The 17,258-nt window shown below is 44.0% G+C and overlaps 1 protein-coding gene across 2 annotated transcripts in view; it reads right to left on the bottom strand.

The window, feature by feature from the left end:
- ptdss1a (phosphatidylserine synthase 1a) overlaps window positions 1–13,970 on the bottom strand; it is a 28,256-nt gene extending 14,286 nt beyond the window's left edge. The window contains exons 1-7 of one of the 2 annotated variants that reach the window (XM_055904921.1): window positions 13,548–13,970; window positions 12,346–12,437; window positions 11,796–11,840; window positions 10,989–11,113; window positions 10,369–10,527; window positions 10,074–10,225; window positions 7,842–7,983 (exon numbers count right to left, since the gene is read on the bottom strand). In XM_055904921.1, coding sequence (XP_055760896.1) covers window positions 7,842–7,983; window positions 10,074–10,225; window positions 10,369–10,527; window positions 10,989–11,113; window positions 11,796–11,840; window positions 12,346–12,437; window positions 13,548–13,732 — 900 coding nt within the window. In that variant the 5' untranslated portion in view covers window positions 13,733–13,970. Of the gene's footprint in view, window positions 1–7,841; window positions 7,984–10,073; window positions 10,226–10,368; window positions 10,528–10,988; window positions 11,366–11,795; window positions 11,841–12,345; window positions 12,438–13,547 lie in introns of those variants that run through there. The other variant, XM_055904922.1, reaches the window with a different exon arrangement.
- Between the last annotated feature and the right edge of the window lie 3,288 nt (window positions 13,971–17,258).

Raw genomic sequence — 17,258 nt, 5'->3', positions numbered from 1 at the left:
CAGTACCATCTATACAGTACCATCTATACAGTACCATCTATACAGTACCACCTATACAGTTCCACCTATACAGTTCCACCTATACAGTTCCACCTATACAGTTCCACCTATACAGTTCCACCTATACAGTTCCATCTATACAGTTCCATCTATACAGTTCCATCTATATAGTACCATCTATACAGTTCCATCTATATAGTACCATCTATACAGTTCCATCTATACAGTATCATCTATACAGTTCCATCTATACAGTACCAGTACAGTACCACCTATACAGTACCACCTATATAGTACCATCTATACAGTTCCACCTATACAGTACCATCTATACAGTTCCACCTATACAGTACCACCTATATAGTACCATCTATACAGTTCCACCTATACAGTTCCACCTATACAGTTCCATCTATACAGTACCATTTATACAGTACCAGTACAGTACCATCTATACAGTACCATCTATACAGTTCCATCTATACAGTTCCATCTATACAGTACCATCTATACAGTACCATCTATACAGTACCATCTATACAGTACCATCTATACAGTACCATCTATACAGTACCATCTATACAGTACCATCTATACAGTTCCATCTATACAGTTCCATCTATACAGTACCAGTACCTTCTATACAGTACCAGTGTTGTACCATCTATACAGTACCATCTATACAGTTCCATCTATACAGTACCATCTATACAGTACCATCTATACAGTTCCATCTATACAGTACCATCTATACAGTACCATCTATACAGTACCAGTGTTGTACCATCTATACAGTACCATCTATACAGTACCATCTATACAGTACCATCTATACAGTACCATCTATACAGTACCATCTATACAGAACCAGTGTTGTACCATCTATACAGTACCATCTATACAGTACCAGTACCATCTATACAGTACCAGTGTTGTACCATCTATACAGTACCATCTCTACAGTACCATCTATACAGTACCAGTGTTGTACCATCTATACAGTTCCATCTATACAGTGCCAGTACAGTTCCATCTATACAGTGCCAGTACAGTTCCATCTATACAGTACCATCTATACAGTACCATCTATACAGTACCATCTATACAGTACCAGTGTTGTACCATCTATACAGTACCATCTATACAGTACCATCTATACAGTACCAGTGTTGTACCATCTATACAGTACCATCTATACAGTACCAGTGTTGTACCATCTATACAGTACCATCTATACAGTACCATCTATACAGTACCATCTATACAGTACCATCTATACAGTACCAGTGTTGTACCATCTATACAGTACCATCTATACAGTACCAGTACAGTACCATCTATACAGTACCATCTATACAGTACCATCTATACAGTACCAGTACCATCTATACAGTACCATCTATACAGTACCATCTATACAGTACCATCTATACAGTACCATCTATACAGTACCAGTACAGTTCCATCTATATAGTACCAGTACCATCTATACAGTTCCATCTATACAGTACCATCTATACAGTACCATCTATACAGTACCCTCTATACAGTCCAAGTGTTGTACCATCTATACAGTTCCATCTATATAGTACCAGTACCATCTATACAGTACCAGTGCCATCTATACAGTACCAGTACAGTTCCATCTATATAGTACCAGTACAGTACCATCTATACAGTACCATCTATACAGTACCATCTATACAGTACCAGTACAGTACCATCTATACAGTACCAGTACAGTACCATCTATACAGTACCATCTCTACAGTACCATCTATACAGTACCAGTGTTGTACCATCTATACAGTTCCATCTATATAGTACCAGTACCATCTATATAGTACCATCTATACAGTACCAGTACCATCTATACAGTACCAGTGTTGTACCATCTATACTGTTCCATCTATACAGTACCATCTATACAGTACCATCTATACAGTACCATCTATACAGTACCATCTATACAGTACCAGTGTTGTACCATCTATACAGTACCATCTATACAGTACCAGTACAGTACCATCTATACAGTACCAGTACAGTACCATCTATACAGTGCCATCTATACTGTACCATCTATACAGTACCAGTACCATCTATACAGTACCAGTACCATCTATACAGTACCATCTATACAGTTCCATCTATACAGTTCCAGTACAGTACCATCTATACAGTACCAGTACCATCTATACAGTACCAGTACCATCTATACAGTACCATCTATTCAGTACCATCTATACAGTACCATCTATACAGTACCAGTACCATCTATACAGTACCATCTATACAGTACCATCTATACAGTACCATCTATACAATACCATCTATACAATACCATCTATACAATACCATCTATACAATACCATCTATACAATACCATCTATACAATACCATCTATACAATACCATCTATACAATACCATCTATACAGTACCATCTATACAGTACCATCTATACAGTACCATCTATACAGTACCATCTATACAGTACCATCTATACAGTACCATCTATACAGTACCAGTCAGAAGTTCACACCTCCTCATTCCAGGGCTTTTCTGTATTTTTACTATTTTCTGCATTGTAGTGAAGACATCAAAACTATGAAATAACACATACGGAATCATGCAGTAAGTATTTTATATATGAGATTCTTCAAAGTAGCCACCATTTGCCTTGACAGCTTTGCATCCTACAATGTAGAAAATAGTATTATAAAAGAAACCCTGGAATGAGTAGGTGTGTCCAAACTTTTGACTGGGACTGTATATGGGGAGTTCTGCCTGGCGTGTTCTTATTGAAAACTCATTACTTAGAGTAAAAACTAGTCGGATGACATGTGACTGGGTGGACAGTTTCTGGACGGGGAACAGCGCCCCACCACACCGTGGGGTGGATGGATAGATGGTGAAGCACTGAATAAACTCCACTGTTTTCCATCATTAACCCAGGGTCATATTCATTAGGGAACACCGTAGCAAAACCATTTTTGCAATGGAATATACCATATACCTAGTGCTAACTGCTAACCCCTGTCAGGCCAGAACTCCCCATATACCTAGTGCTAACCGCTAACCCCTGTCAGGCCTGAACTCCCCATATACCTAGTGCTAACTGCTAACCCCTGTCAGGCCAGAACTTCTGCACAGCTCTGCGAGGGCCTGGGATCGGGAGAGACACTCAAGTGTTTTAGTACTATATCTCTTGACACAATGATGAAAATAATCATGGCCTCTAAACCTTCAAGCTGCATACTGGATCCTATTCCTACTAAACTGCTGAAGGAGCTGCTTCCTGTGCTTGGCCCTCCTATGTTGAACATAATAAACAGCTCTCTATCCACCGGATGTGTACCAAACTCACTAAAAGTGGCAGTGATAAAGCCTCTCTTGAAAAAGCCAAACCTTGACCCGGAAAATATAAAAAAACTATCGGCCTATATCGAATCTTCCATTCCTCTCAAAAATTTTAGAAAAAGCTGTTGCGCAGCAACTCACTGCCTTTCTGAAGACAAACAATGTATACGAAATGCTTCAGTCTGGTTTTAGACCCCATCATAGCACTGAGACTGCACTTGTGAAGGTGGTAAATGACCTTTTAATGGCATCAGACCGAGGCTCTGCATCTGTCCTCGTGCTACTAGACCTTAGTGCTGCCTTTGACACCATCGATCACCACATTCTTTTGGAGAGACTGGAAACCCAAATTGGTCTACACGGACAAGTTCTGGCCTGGTTTAGATCTTACCTGTCGGAAAGATATCAGTTTGTCTCTGTGAATGGTCTGTCCTCTGACAAATCAACTGTACATTTCGGTGTTCCTCAAGGTTCCGTTTTAGGACCACTATTGTTTTCACTATATATTTTACCTCTTGGGGATGTTATTCGAAAACATAATGTTAACTTTCACTGCTATGCGGATGACACACAGCTGTACATTTCAATGAAACATGGTGAAGCCCCAAAATTGCCCTCGCTAGAAGCCTGTGTTTCAGACATAAGGAAGTGGATGGCTGAAAACTTTCTACTTTTAAACTCGGACAAAACAGAGATGCTTGTTCTAGGTCCCAAGAAACAAAGAGATCTTCTGTTAAATCTGACAATTCATCTTGATGGTTGTAAAGTCGTCTCAAATAAAACTGTGAAGAACCTCGGCGTTACTCTTGACCCTGATCTCTCTTTTGACGAACATATCAAGACTGTTTCAAGGACAGCTTTTTTCCATCTACGTAACATTGCAAAAATCAGAAATTTTCTGTCCAAAAATGATGCAGAAAAATTAATCCATGCATTTGTTACTTCTAGGTTAGACTACTGCAATGCTCTACTTTCCGGCTACCCGGATAAAGCACTAAATAAACTTCAGTTAGTGCTAAATACGGCTGCTAGAATCCTGACTAGAACCAAGAAATTTGATCATATTACTCCAGTGCTAGCTTCCCTACACTGGCTTCCCGTTAAGGCAAGGGCTGATTTCAAGGTTTTACTGTTAACCTTTAAAGCGTTACATGGGCTTGCTCCTACCTATCTTTCCGAGTTGGTCCTGCCGTACATACCTACACGTACGCTACGGTCACAAGACGCAGGCCTCCTAATTGTCCCTAAAATTTCTAAGCAAACAGCTGGAGGCAGGGCTTTCTCCTATAGATCTCCATTTTTATGGAACAGTCTGCCTACCCATGTGAGAGACGCAGACTCAGTCTCAACCTTTAAGTCTTTACTGAAGACTTATCTCTTCAGTAGGTCATATGATTGAGTGTAGTCTGGCCCAGGAGTGTGAAGGTGAACGGAAAGGCTCTGGAGCAACGAACCGCCCTTGCTGTCTCTCCAGGGCCGGTTCCCCTCTCTCCACTGGGATTCTCTGCCTCTAACCCTGTTACTGGGGCTGAGTCACTGGCTTGCTGGTGCTCTTTCATGCCGTCCCTAGGAGGGGTGCGTCACTTGAGTGGGTTGAGTTACTGACGTGAACTTCCTGTCTGGGTTGGCGCCCCCCCTTGGTTGTGCTGTGATGGAGACCTTTGTGGGCTATACTCGGCCTTGTCTCAGGATTGTAAGTTGGTGGTTGAGGATATCCCTCTAGTGGTGTGGGGGCTGTGCTTTGGCAGAGTGGGTGGGGTTATATCCTTCCTGTTTGGCCCTGTCCGGGGGTTTCTTCGGATGGGGCCACAGTGTCTCCTGACCGCTCCTGTCTCAGCCTCCAGTATTTATGCTGCAGTAGTTTATGTGTCGGGGGGCTAGGGTCAGTTGGTTATACCTGGAATACTTCTCCTGTCTTATCCAGTGTCCTGTGTGAATTTAAGTATGCTCTCTAATTCTCTCGTTCTCTCTTTCTCTCTGAGAACCTGAGCCCTAGGACCATACGTCAGGACTACCGGGCATGCTGACACCTTGCTGTCCCCAGTCCGCCCGGCCTTGCTGTTATTCCAGTTTCAACTGTTTCTGCCTGCGGTTACGAAACCCCTACCTGTCCCAGACCTGCTGTTTTCAACTCTTAATGATCGGCTATGAAAAGCCAACTGAGATTTATTCCTGATTATTATTTGACCATGCTTGTCATTTATGAACATTTTGAAAATCTTGGCTCTCTCTAATTTTCTCCTTCTCTCTTTCTCTCGGAGGACCTGAGCCCTAGGACCATACGTCGGGACTACCGGCCGTGGTGACTCCTTGCTGCCCCCAGTCCGCCTGGCCTTGCTGCTATTCCAGTTTCAACTCTTCTGCCTGCGGTTATGGAACCCCTACCTGTCCCAGACCTGCTGTTTTCAACTCTTAATGATCGGCTATGAAAAGCCAACTGAGATTTATTCCTGATTATTATTTGACCATGCTTGTCATTTATGAACATTTTGAAAATCTTGGCTCTCTCTAATTTTCTCCTTCTCTCTTTCTTTCTCTCGGAGGACCTGGGCCCTAGGACCATGCATCGGGACTGCCGCCCGTGGTGACTCCTTGCTGTCCCCAGTCCGCCTGGCCTTGCTGCTATTCCAGTTTCAGCTGTTGTGCCTGCGGTTATGGAACCGCCACCTGTCCCAGACCTGTTGTTTTTCAACTCTTAATGATCAGCTATGAAAAGCCAACTGAAAATTATTCATGATTATTATTTGACCATGCTTGTCACTTATGAACATTTTTGAACATCTTGGCATAGTTCTGTTATAATCTCCACCCGGCACAGCCAGAAGAGGACTGGCCACCCCTCATAGCCTGGTTCCTCTCTAGGTTTCTTCCTAGGTTTTGGCCTTTCTAGGGAGTTTTTCCTAGCCACCGTGCTTCTACACCTGCATTCTAGCTGTTTGGGGTTTTAGGCTGGGTTTCTGTACAGCACTTCGAGATATTATCTGATGTACGAAGGGCTATATAAAATAAAATTGATTGATTGATTGAACTCCCCATATACCTAGTGCTAACCCCTGTCAGGCCAGAACTGCCCATATACCTAGTGCTAACCCCTGTCAGGCCAGAACTCCCCATATACCTAGTGCTAACCCCTGTCAGCCAGAACTCCCCATATACCTAGTGCTAACCGCTAACCCCTGTCAGGCCAGAACTCCCCATATACCTAGTGCTAACTGCTAACCCCTGTCAGGCCAGAACTCCCCATATACCTAGTGCTAACAGCTAACCCATCAGGCAGAACTCCCCATATACCTAGTGCTAACTGCTAACCCCTGTCAGGCCAGAACTCCCCATATACCTAGTGCTAACCCCTATCAGGCCAGAACTCCACATATACCTAGTGCTAACCGCTAACCCCTGTCAGGCCAGAACTCCCCATATACCTAGTGCTAACCCCTGTCAGGCCAGAACTCCCCATATACCTAGTGCTAACCCCTGTCAGGCCAGAACTCCCCATATACCTAGTGCTAACCCCTGTCAGGCCAGAACTCCCCATATACCTAGTGCTAACTGCTAACCCCTGTCAGGCCAGAACTCCCCATATACCTAGTGCTAACCGCTAACCCATCAGGCCAGAACTCCCCATATATCTAGTGCTAACCGCTAACCCCTGTCAGGCCAGAACTCCGCATATACCTAGTGCTAACCGCTAACCTGTCAGGCCAGAACTCCCCATATATCTAAAGCTAACCGCTAACCCGTCAGGCCAGAACTCCCCATATATCTAATGCTAACCGCTAACCCGTTAGGCCAGAACTCCCCATATACCTAGTGCTAACCCCTGTCAGGCCAGAACTGCCCATATACCTAGTGCTAACCCCTGTCAGTCAGAACTCCCCATATACCTAGTGTTAACTACTAACCCCTGTCAGGCCAGAACTCCCCATATTCCTAGTGCTAACTGCTAACCCCTGTCAGGCAGAACTCCCCATATACCTAGTGTTAACTGCTAACCCCTGTCAGGCCAAAACTCCCCATATACCTAGTGCTAACCCCTGTCAGGCCAGAACTGCCCATATACCTAGTGCTAACCCCTGTCAGTCAGAACTCCGCATATACCTAGTGCTAACTGCTAACCCGTCAGGCAGAACTCCGCATATACCTAGTGCTAACTGCTAACCCGTCAGGCAGAACTCCGCATATACCTAGTGCTAACCGCTAATCTGTCAGGCCAGAACTCCCCATATATCTAATGCTAACCGCTAACCCGTCAGGCCAGAACTCCCCATATACCTAATGCTAACCGCTAACCCGTCAGACAGAACTCCCCATATTCCTAATGCTAACCGCTAACCCATCAGGCAGAACTCCCCATATACCTAGTGCTGTCAGGTCAGATAGACTTTGACCAGGGCCCTAAAGTAGTGCACTATAGGGTGTTATTGGACGTGGGTGCATTAGAAATAGAATAACAGTTGTACGTTTGAACCCAGGAACATACCTGCCAGATGATCATGAAGAGGTAGACCCCGGTGACGCGCTGCAGGGAAGACTTGGGGTCAAACCAACGGACGTAGGTCCAGCTAGCCGGGGTGAACTGGAGCGCAGCACGTTTGATCTTCCCTGTCGTGGTGTGGATGTCCCTGCACAGGTAGAGAGAGACACACACACAGCAGAAGAGTTAACAAGGCTTGTGAATAGACATACAAAAAGAGAAGTAACACAGCTAACTAGAATGAAAACAATGCCATTACATAAATCATTCAGGTCCACTTCGTTACCAGGCAACGGGCATGATAATACTAAATGAAAGCTAAACTGTAAGTGGCTCTGGATCAGAGTCTGATAAATGACTAAAAGGTCAATGTGAAAAATATAGGAAGTCAATTTCCATACGGTTTTGTTTCTGAGACATAGACAAATGTCACTATTCCCTAGATACAGTAAGTAGCCTTGTCTGAGCCAGAACGGCCCATAGGGCAGAAGCAGATCTCCTGTTTAGGTAGCGTGAGGCAGCTGGACGAACAAGTACACCCCCTGGACAGGTCGCTATTGCAGAGCCCCATAGGCCCTGGTGAAAAGAACTGCTCTATACAGGGAAAAGGGTGCCAATTGTGACACAGCCAGTAAAGCGAGTGAGGGAGGGGACCTACATGATGGAGGCCCAGTGGTAGTGCTTGGAGGACCTACACTACATATCCAAAAGTATGTGGACACCCCTTTAAATTTGTGGATTCTGCAATTTCAGCTACACCTGTTTGCTGACCTGTATATAAAATCGAGCACACAGCCATACAATCTCCATTGACAAACATTGGCAGTAGAATGGCCGTACTGAAGAGCTCAGTGACTATCAACGTGGCACGGTCATAGGATGCCACTTTTCCAACAAGTCAGTTCGTCAAATTTCTGCCCTGCTAGAGCTGACTGGTCAACTGTAAGTGCTGTTATTGTGAAGTGGAAACGTCAAGGAGCAACAATAGTTCAGCCGGCAATGTGGTACGCCACACAAGCTCACAGAACGGGACCGCCGAGTGCTGAAGCGCGTAAAAATTGTCTGTCCTCGGTTGCAACACTCACAACGAGTTCCAAACTGCCTCTGGAAGCAACGTCAGCACAAGAACTGTTCATTGGGAGCTTCATGAAATGGGTTTCCATGGCCGAGCTGCTGCACACAAACCTAAGATCACCATGCGCAATGCCAAGCTTCGGCTAGAGTGGTGTACAGCTCTCCACCATTGGACTCTGGAAAAGTGGAAACGTGTTCTCTAGAGTGATGAATCACGCTTCACCATCTGGCAGTCAGATGGAAGAATCTGGGTTTGACAGAATAATGGTCTGGGTCTGTTTTTCATAGTTCGGGCCTCTTAGTTCCAGTGAAGGGAAATCTTAACGCTACAGCATACAATAACATTCTAGATGACTCTGTGCTCCTAACTTCGTGGCAAACGTTTGGGAAAGGCCCTTTCCTGTTTCAGCAACGGCCCCCGACCCCACTAATGCTCATGGCTGAAAGGAAGCAAGTGCCCACAGCAATGTTCCAACATCTAGTGGAAAGCCTTCCCAGAATTGTGGAGGCTGTCATAGCAGAAAAGGGGAGGGGGGAGGCTAACTCAATTTTTACACCCATGATTTTGGAATGAGATGTTTGATGAGCAGGTGTCCATATACTTTTGTATACCCGATGGAGGTCCAGTGGTAGGGTTAGGAGGACCTACCTGATGGAGGCCCAGTGGTAGGGTTATGGTTACCTACTTGGAGGCCCAGTGGTAGGGTTATGGGTACCTACTTGATGGAGGCCCAGTGGTAGGGTTATGGGTACCTACTTGATGGAGGCCCAGTGGTAGGGTCATGTGTACCTACTTGAAGGAGGCCCAGTGGTAGGGTCATGTGTACCTACTTGAAGGAGGCCCAGTGGTAGGGTCATGTGTACCTACTTGATGGAGGCCCAGTGGTAGGGTCATGTGTACCTACTTGATGGAGGCCCAGTGGTAGGGTCATGTGTACCTACTTGATGGAGGCCCAGTGGTAGGGTTATGTGTACCTACTTGATGGAGGCCCAGTGGTAGGGTTATGTGTACCTACTTGATGGAGGCCCAGTGGTAGGGTTATGTGTACCTACTTGATGGAGGCCCAGTGGTAGGGTTATGTGTACCTACTTGATGGAGGCCCAGTGGTAGGGTTATGTGTACCTACTTGATGGAGGCCCAGTGGTAGGGTTATGGGTACCTACTTGATGGAGGCCCAGTGGTAGGTCCTCATCTCCAGGAAGCGACAGACAGTCATACCCATCCAGATGCCTCCTCCATTACACAACAGGATGTCCAGGATCAGCTGGTCCCACCAGCACTCAGCAAAGTTAGGCAGCAGGTGCATGAAGAACAGCTGAGGAGGAGAGGATGAGGGGGAAAAGAGGGAGAGGAAGAGTAATCATTTATACCTCTCTTAAACTCCTTCTCTGACACTCTCCTAACCAAATGTTCTGACATTTGGTGTTTGTGTGTGTTCGTGCTTTGGGGTGTGTGTACCTCAGTGAGCTCCCAGGTGATGCTGATGGTCCAACAGAGGCCGTAGCTGCGGATGAGCAGGGCCTTCATGCCCCAGCCCCAGAAGTGGCTGAAGGCAAATATGTCAAAGTGGCTCAGGATTCGCTCCCAGGTGATCACGTGACAGTTCACTGCATACTCCTACAAGCAGAGCACAGCAGCCAAACACAACATCAACAACAGCCAATCAGAACAAGAGCATGAGGAAGTGAGTGTTGGTGCTAGAAGAGGGCTGTATCCTGTTTCTCCACCCTTTTCCCCAAAGTGTGGTCTTGCACACTTCCCATCATGGATTAAAAGCATTGGATTGGTCTAATTATTGGCTGGAGGGAATTTCACAATTGTTAAACAGCATGACGTGTGCACCTCAGGTGGAGAATCGGGAGGTAGCCGAGGTCACTGTGCTAACAAAGAGACTGATAGCTAAGAGATCAAACTGATAGTAAAGAAAGGGTGCGTCCCAAATGGCACTCTATTCCCCTATTATAGTGCACTACTTTTGACCACGGCTCTAGTGAAAAGTAGTGCACTCTATAGGGAACCGGGTGAGTTGGGATGCACCCACAGAGACTGATAGGAGAGCAGGGCTGCTGCTTACTCACCATGATGTCAGCCTCCCGGGTGGCGTAGCGCAGGTTGGGGTCCAGCCAGTACATGACGTTCTTCACCTGCTCCCAGTTTAGGAAGATGATGAACACCAGGAACAGGAAGTACAGCACACTCAGACCTGACCAGACCATAACAGGGAGATGTCAGATCACCAGGAACAGGAAGTACAGCACACTCAGACCTGACCAGACCATAACAGGGAGATGTCAGATCACCAGGAACAGGAAGTACAGCACACTCAGACCTGACCAGACCATAACAGGGAGATGTCAGATCACCAGGAACAGGAAGTACAGCACACTCAGACCTGACCAGACCATAACAGGGAGATGTCAGATCACCAGGAACAGGAAGTACAGCACACTCAGACCTGACCAGACCATAACAGGGAGATGTCAGATCACCAGGAAGTACAGCACACTCAGACCTGACCAGACCATAACAGGGAGATGTCAGATCACCAGGAACAGGAAGTACAGCACACTCACGCCTGACGACAACAGAGCAATAACAGATTAGGCAGAATCTCATTCAATCAGGGCAGAACTAGTTTCAGCAACTTTTTACATCAACATTTGTCAGAAAGTAGACCTAAACCCCAAAGAGCAACCGAAGCAGAAGCACAGTGGCCAGGAAACACTCCCTAGAAGGAAGGAACCTATAAAGAAACCTAGAGAGAGTACCAACTCTCCTGAATTGGGTGGAAAATTCATGGTTAAGCTCATTCAAAGTAAACTGGAATGGTAACTAGGCCTATACAAAAAAAGAGATTGTTATATGTGTCACTTAATGTCACTCACCGAAAACTATTCGCCATATCGCCGGATGTGGTCTGGTAAATGGTCCTAGAGAGATGTCAAAAAATATTGAATCAACAACTTCATCCACACTTAAGAGTTACAGGGCTGGTACAATGACATGTAGAGATGTCTGACACATACAACGTTTTATCTCAACATATTATTGTTGCACCAGCACAACTTTATTACCAGGACCTGGTGTAACAGAGTTACTTCCGTCCCTCTCCTCACCCCAACCTGGGATTGAACCAGGGACCCTCTGAACACAGACAACAGTCACCCTCGAAGCATCGTTACCCATCCCTCCACAAAAGCCACAGCCCTTGCAGAGTAAGGGAAACAACTACTTCAAGATCTCAGAGCGAGTGACATCACCGTTTCAAAACGCTACTAGCGCGCACTAGCTAGCCATTTCACACCGGTTATACTAGCACCCTATTCCCTATATAGTGCACTACTTTTGACCAGAGCCCAGGTCTAAGGCAGTGCACTATATAGGGAAAAGGGTGCTATTTGATGTCAGAAGCAGCTTGGACAACCTTGTCCTTACCATTAGGGAAGGCCAGAACACTGATGACCAGGAAGAAGGAGATGACCAGGATGAGGCCCACCCACAAGTTAGCGTCTTCGTTTGACTCATCCCTAACATAACAAAAAGGCAAGGATTATTAACACAAACCAAAACCAGCATTAAGACATTTCAGAGTCAGTGAGATGAAAATAGCTATAAAACTGATGCACTGATTGGACAGGTGGGTTTGAAACCCAAATTCTATTCCAACCTCTGTCCCCACATAGCCTGCTGTACTGTGCTTTCCTTCAATCACACTTATTAAAGATCAGTGAGAGGGCTGAAATGATATTATAATTCACTCATCAGTGCCGATTGACCTACTCCTGACCCCCCCCCCCCCCCCCCCATTCCATTTGGTTATTGAGGATAAACCACTCTTGATGAGAGCAGCAGATAAGGGATTTGTCCCAAATGGCATCCCATTCCACATAGTGAAATACTTTTGACCAGGGCGCTATATGGAATAGGATGCATTTGGACACAGACAAGATGTGCATCATGGGCTGCGTTCAGTACGCAAAAACGTAGTGGAAACGGTGCTGTACGAACGACCAGTTGAAAAACGGGAGAGGTTGGGTTGTGAGTTCAAAATGCACCGCTCTCCTTTAAATACGTAACTCATTGCTTCAACCACAGCCCGCCACACCCAACAAACGGCGCAAAAGTACCTCAAAGACTGTTCAAGAACATTCAATGCAAACGGTTCCGCAACGTAGCAAATGTTCAATAGAACTGAGCACACCCATGATGTAAGAAATGGCTAGATGCATCTTGCAGATAAAAATGGACCACCAAAAACCAGGAAGGGAGATCCTTCCCCACCGTATAGAAAAGATACAAACGTGGCACGTTGCCACAATGTAGCTACAAATAGCAAATAATCAGCCCACTTGCTACATCGTAACCAAACAAATTAAACATGCCCCTTCATTCGAGACGAGAACGAGAGCGAGGAGCCAGATGGTCAGTCCCGCACCAGAGAACTTAAACTAGCTAACTACTTCATCGAAAGACCTTATTTACACATGTCAATTGTCGGAAATACTAGCGAACTTAATTACTTTTTGACTGCATAAACAAACACTTAGCTGCTCTGGCAGTTGGCCCAGTCAATATCGTTAGCATATAGCTAGCTAATGTTAACTACCGGTAGTTAACTGGCTAGCCACTCTACTTACCTTGTAAATGCGAAATACATCAAGCTGAGCACTGTGCATGTTAACAGTGTTATTGTGTGCGGCTTATAGAAAAAGTCCAGTGTAATGTCCTCCACTTGCTGCTCGTTGATCATACGGAAATGCATCCTGTAGTTCACATCATCTTTGCCTATGGTCCGCGATTCGTACCCATATCCGGACGCCATAATTGCGGGAGGGCGACCAGAGGAATCCGTCTCACCTCCTGCGGGCTCCTTTAGATTGACATTTAGACGTTCAGCGAAATTAATGATTCATGTTGTCCATGAGTAAAGACCAAAACGACCAGACGCACGTCTGTTAAATATGTGCGCAACAGCACAACCTAAAGAAAAACAGAGTCAAGCATCAACTGCTGCCTTCTTGCGAGTGGGAACATCACGGGTTAAATTTTCTGAAACGTATTAGGGGAAAAGAAACTCTCGATTTTTTGATTGGTTTGTAAGTCTAGGGGAGTACCACTATGGAAAGCCGAAGGGTTCAGTTTATGAGATCAATCACGCGGTATTTTCTTAACGTTTGTAAACCACCAAGGCAAACCCACGTAAATAGAATGGATTATATTTCTATGGGTAAACCAAGGTCAGTTCCACACCGCGTGAGGTTATTTACGTTCATGTCACAGGAGGGCAAAAAGTTATATTAATATTTTCCAACGACAAGCATTGACGTCATGAGTGTCCTAACCTACATTATTCCCAACCTACATTAGTTATCTGAAAAGTGGGAGAGATCGTCATCAAATCACTGCATTATGAAAATGCATTAGTAAAATGGATATCATTATCATTCTCTGTTAGGGCTTCACATAATGTATGAAAAACCATCAGCATGGACATTATAATAATAGAATAGAACAGAATAGAATAAAACAAAGTTATTCTACTGTCCACTAAGGCTGGGAATCGCCAGGGATGTCACGATAAGATATTATCACGATAACTTTGGTGCGAACACCCAGAGAAATGATTTAGTGTAGAGGTGCTGACTAACTGCAAATAAACTGTAAGCAATAAAAACAAAGAAAGATAGTCACACTCTATAAATAAACTCCTCATTAATAAGAATTTGTTCTTAACTGGCTTGCCTAGTTAAATAACGGTCAAATACAAATTAAAAAGAGCCATGAGAAGACAAGTTTTGATCAGTCATGAAATAAAAGTGCTGAAAACCAATTGGCTCCCTCTTTAAAAAGAAGATGGAGAACAAGCTATGAAGGAAACATACTGGAGTTTTGGAGCAGGTACAGACAACTTCAGCAAAAATAATATTGTAAAAATGTCAAAATGATACGATATATTGTCAAAAATAATATCCTGATATGTAACTGTGTGGATTATTTCCCGCATCACTACTGTCTACTGTCAACTTGACTAATGGTCTCTTGTTTACCAACTAAACATCATAATGACTCTTTTGCCCCACAGTCTGGTATTTTTGCACATAGCCTAATGTTATCTATTTCTGTGCCTCTGACACCCTCAAGTGGTGACTTTTAGGGCTTGATAAAGCCTATCAGAAACAAAATAGTCTCAGCCCAGTCAAAGCACTTCTCTATCCTGGGACCACAATAGTAGAACTAGCTTCCCCTTGAAGATAAGACAGCAGAGTCCCTGCATAGTCCCTGCCAATCTTCTGAAAACATCTGAAACCCTACCTCTTCAAAGAGTATCTTAAATAATCCCACAGCGCCCCCCCTCCGCCCCCCAAAACAGCCTGTCGTGAACTAACACTTGACTTTCCCCTACTAGCTCTGACTTTACTGATTAGCTCTGGGATGTTGCCTGGGCGTAGCTCCATTCCATGTATTTTGTATCCTGAAAAACTCCCCAGTCCTTAACGATTACAAACATCAAATCAAATTGTATTTGTCACATGCGCCGAATACAACAGGTGTAGATCTTACAGTGAAATGCTTACTTACAAGCCCTTAACCAACAATGCAGTTTTAAGAAAAATAAGTGTTAAGTAAAAAATAGATAAGTAAAAAATAAAAGTAACAAATAATTAAAGAGCAGCAGTAAAGTAACAGTAGCGAGGCTTTATACAGGGGGTGCCGGTACAGAGTCAATGTGGAGGCTATATACAGGGGGTGCCGGTACAGAGTCAATGTGGAGGCTATATACAAGGGGTGCCGGTACAGAGTCAATGTGGAGGCTATATACAGGGGGTGCCGGTACAGAGTCAATGTGGAGGCTATATACAGGGGGTGCCGGTACAGAGTCAATGTGCGGGGGCACCGGTTAAAGTTCCTTGGTGTCCACAAGCTGTTGAACTGTTTTGAAACTTCTCTTTTGTGGAACCTCACACGCACCCTGCTAACTCCCCAGAGGCCTGAGTGTTGTGCTTCTCAGGCGCCACTCCGGGTAGTGTGGTGTAGGTGACACAGCATCAGCACAACAAGCCTAGACCCTAGACCTCTGTTCAAACAAACCTCAATTATGTTGAAAGAAATAGTTCCTCTCTGAGAGCTCATTTACTTCTCAGTCTCACCAAAATGAAATGATGTAAAACATATAAAATATATACCCAGCCACCACTATGCTTGGAAATATGAAAAGTGGTACTTAGTAATGTGTTGTATTGGGTTTCACCCCAAACATAACACTTTGTATTTATGAAAAAATATGAATTGCTTTGCCATTTTTTTTTGCAGTATTACTTTAGTGCCTTGCTGCAAACAGAATGCATGTTATGGAATATTTTTATTCTGTACAGGTTTCCTTCTTTTTACAAAGGGGTTGAATACTTATTGACTCAAGACATTACAGATTTTCATTTTTTTATTAATTAATTAAGAAAAACTTAATTCCATATTAACATTAGGGGGTATTGTGTGTAGGCCAGTGAAACAAATCTCAATTGAATCCATTTTAAATTCAGGCTGTAACAAAACAAAATGTGGAGAAACTCAAGGAGTGTGAATACTTTCAGAATGCAGTGTGTCTTAAGATGAATGCACTAACTGTACGTCGCTCTGGATAAGGGCGTCTGCTAAATGACTCAAATGTAAATGTAGTCTACTGCACTCTTCAAATACATAATTTATAGACATCAAATGAACTGACTGAACATAAAGTTTGTTTGAATAAATATATTTGATCAGTGCTTAAGTTGTAAAACGGGAGGTGCCGTACAGTAAAGTAATACATGCACATCATTGCATTTGCGTAGTGGCAAAAGCAGTAGAGTAGAGGTGCGTGTATACAGTTGAAGTCGGAAGTTTACATACACTTAGTTTGGAGTCATTAAAACTCGTTTTTCCACAAATTTCTTGTTAACAAACTATAGTTTTGGCAAGTCGGTTATGACATCTACTTTGTGCACGACACAAGTAATTTTTCCAACAATTGTTTACAGACAGATTATTTCACTTATAATTCACTGTATCACAATTCCAGTGGATCAGAAATTTACATACACTAAATTGACTGTGCCTTTAAACAGCTTGGAAAATTCCAGAAAATGATGTCATGGCTTTAGAAGCGTCTGGTAGGCTAATTGACATCATTTGAGTCAATTGAAGGTGTAACTGTGGATGTATTTCAAGGCCTACCTTCAATCTCAGTGCCTCTTTGCTTGACATTATGGGAAAATCAAAAGAAATCAGCCAAGACCTCAGAAAAAAATGTAGACCTCCACAAGTCTGGTTCATCCTTGGGAGCAATTTCTAAATGCCTGAAGGTACTAGTT

The sequence above is a fragment of the Salvelinus fontinalis genome, chromosome 38 (genome assembly GCF_029448725.1).
Source record: "Salvelinus fontinalis isolate EN_2023a chromosome 38, ASM2944872v1, whole genome shotgun sequence".
Lineage (NCBI taxonomy): Eukaryota > Metazoa > Chordata > Actinopteri > Salmoniformes > Salmonidae > Salvelinus > Salvelinus fontinalis.
The sequence above is the reverse complement of the archived record's forward strand: the minus strand, read 5'-3'. Positions and strand labels throughout refer to the sequence as shown.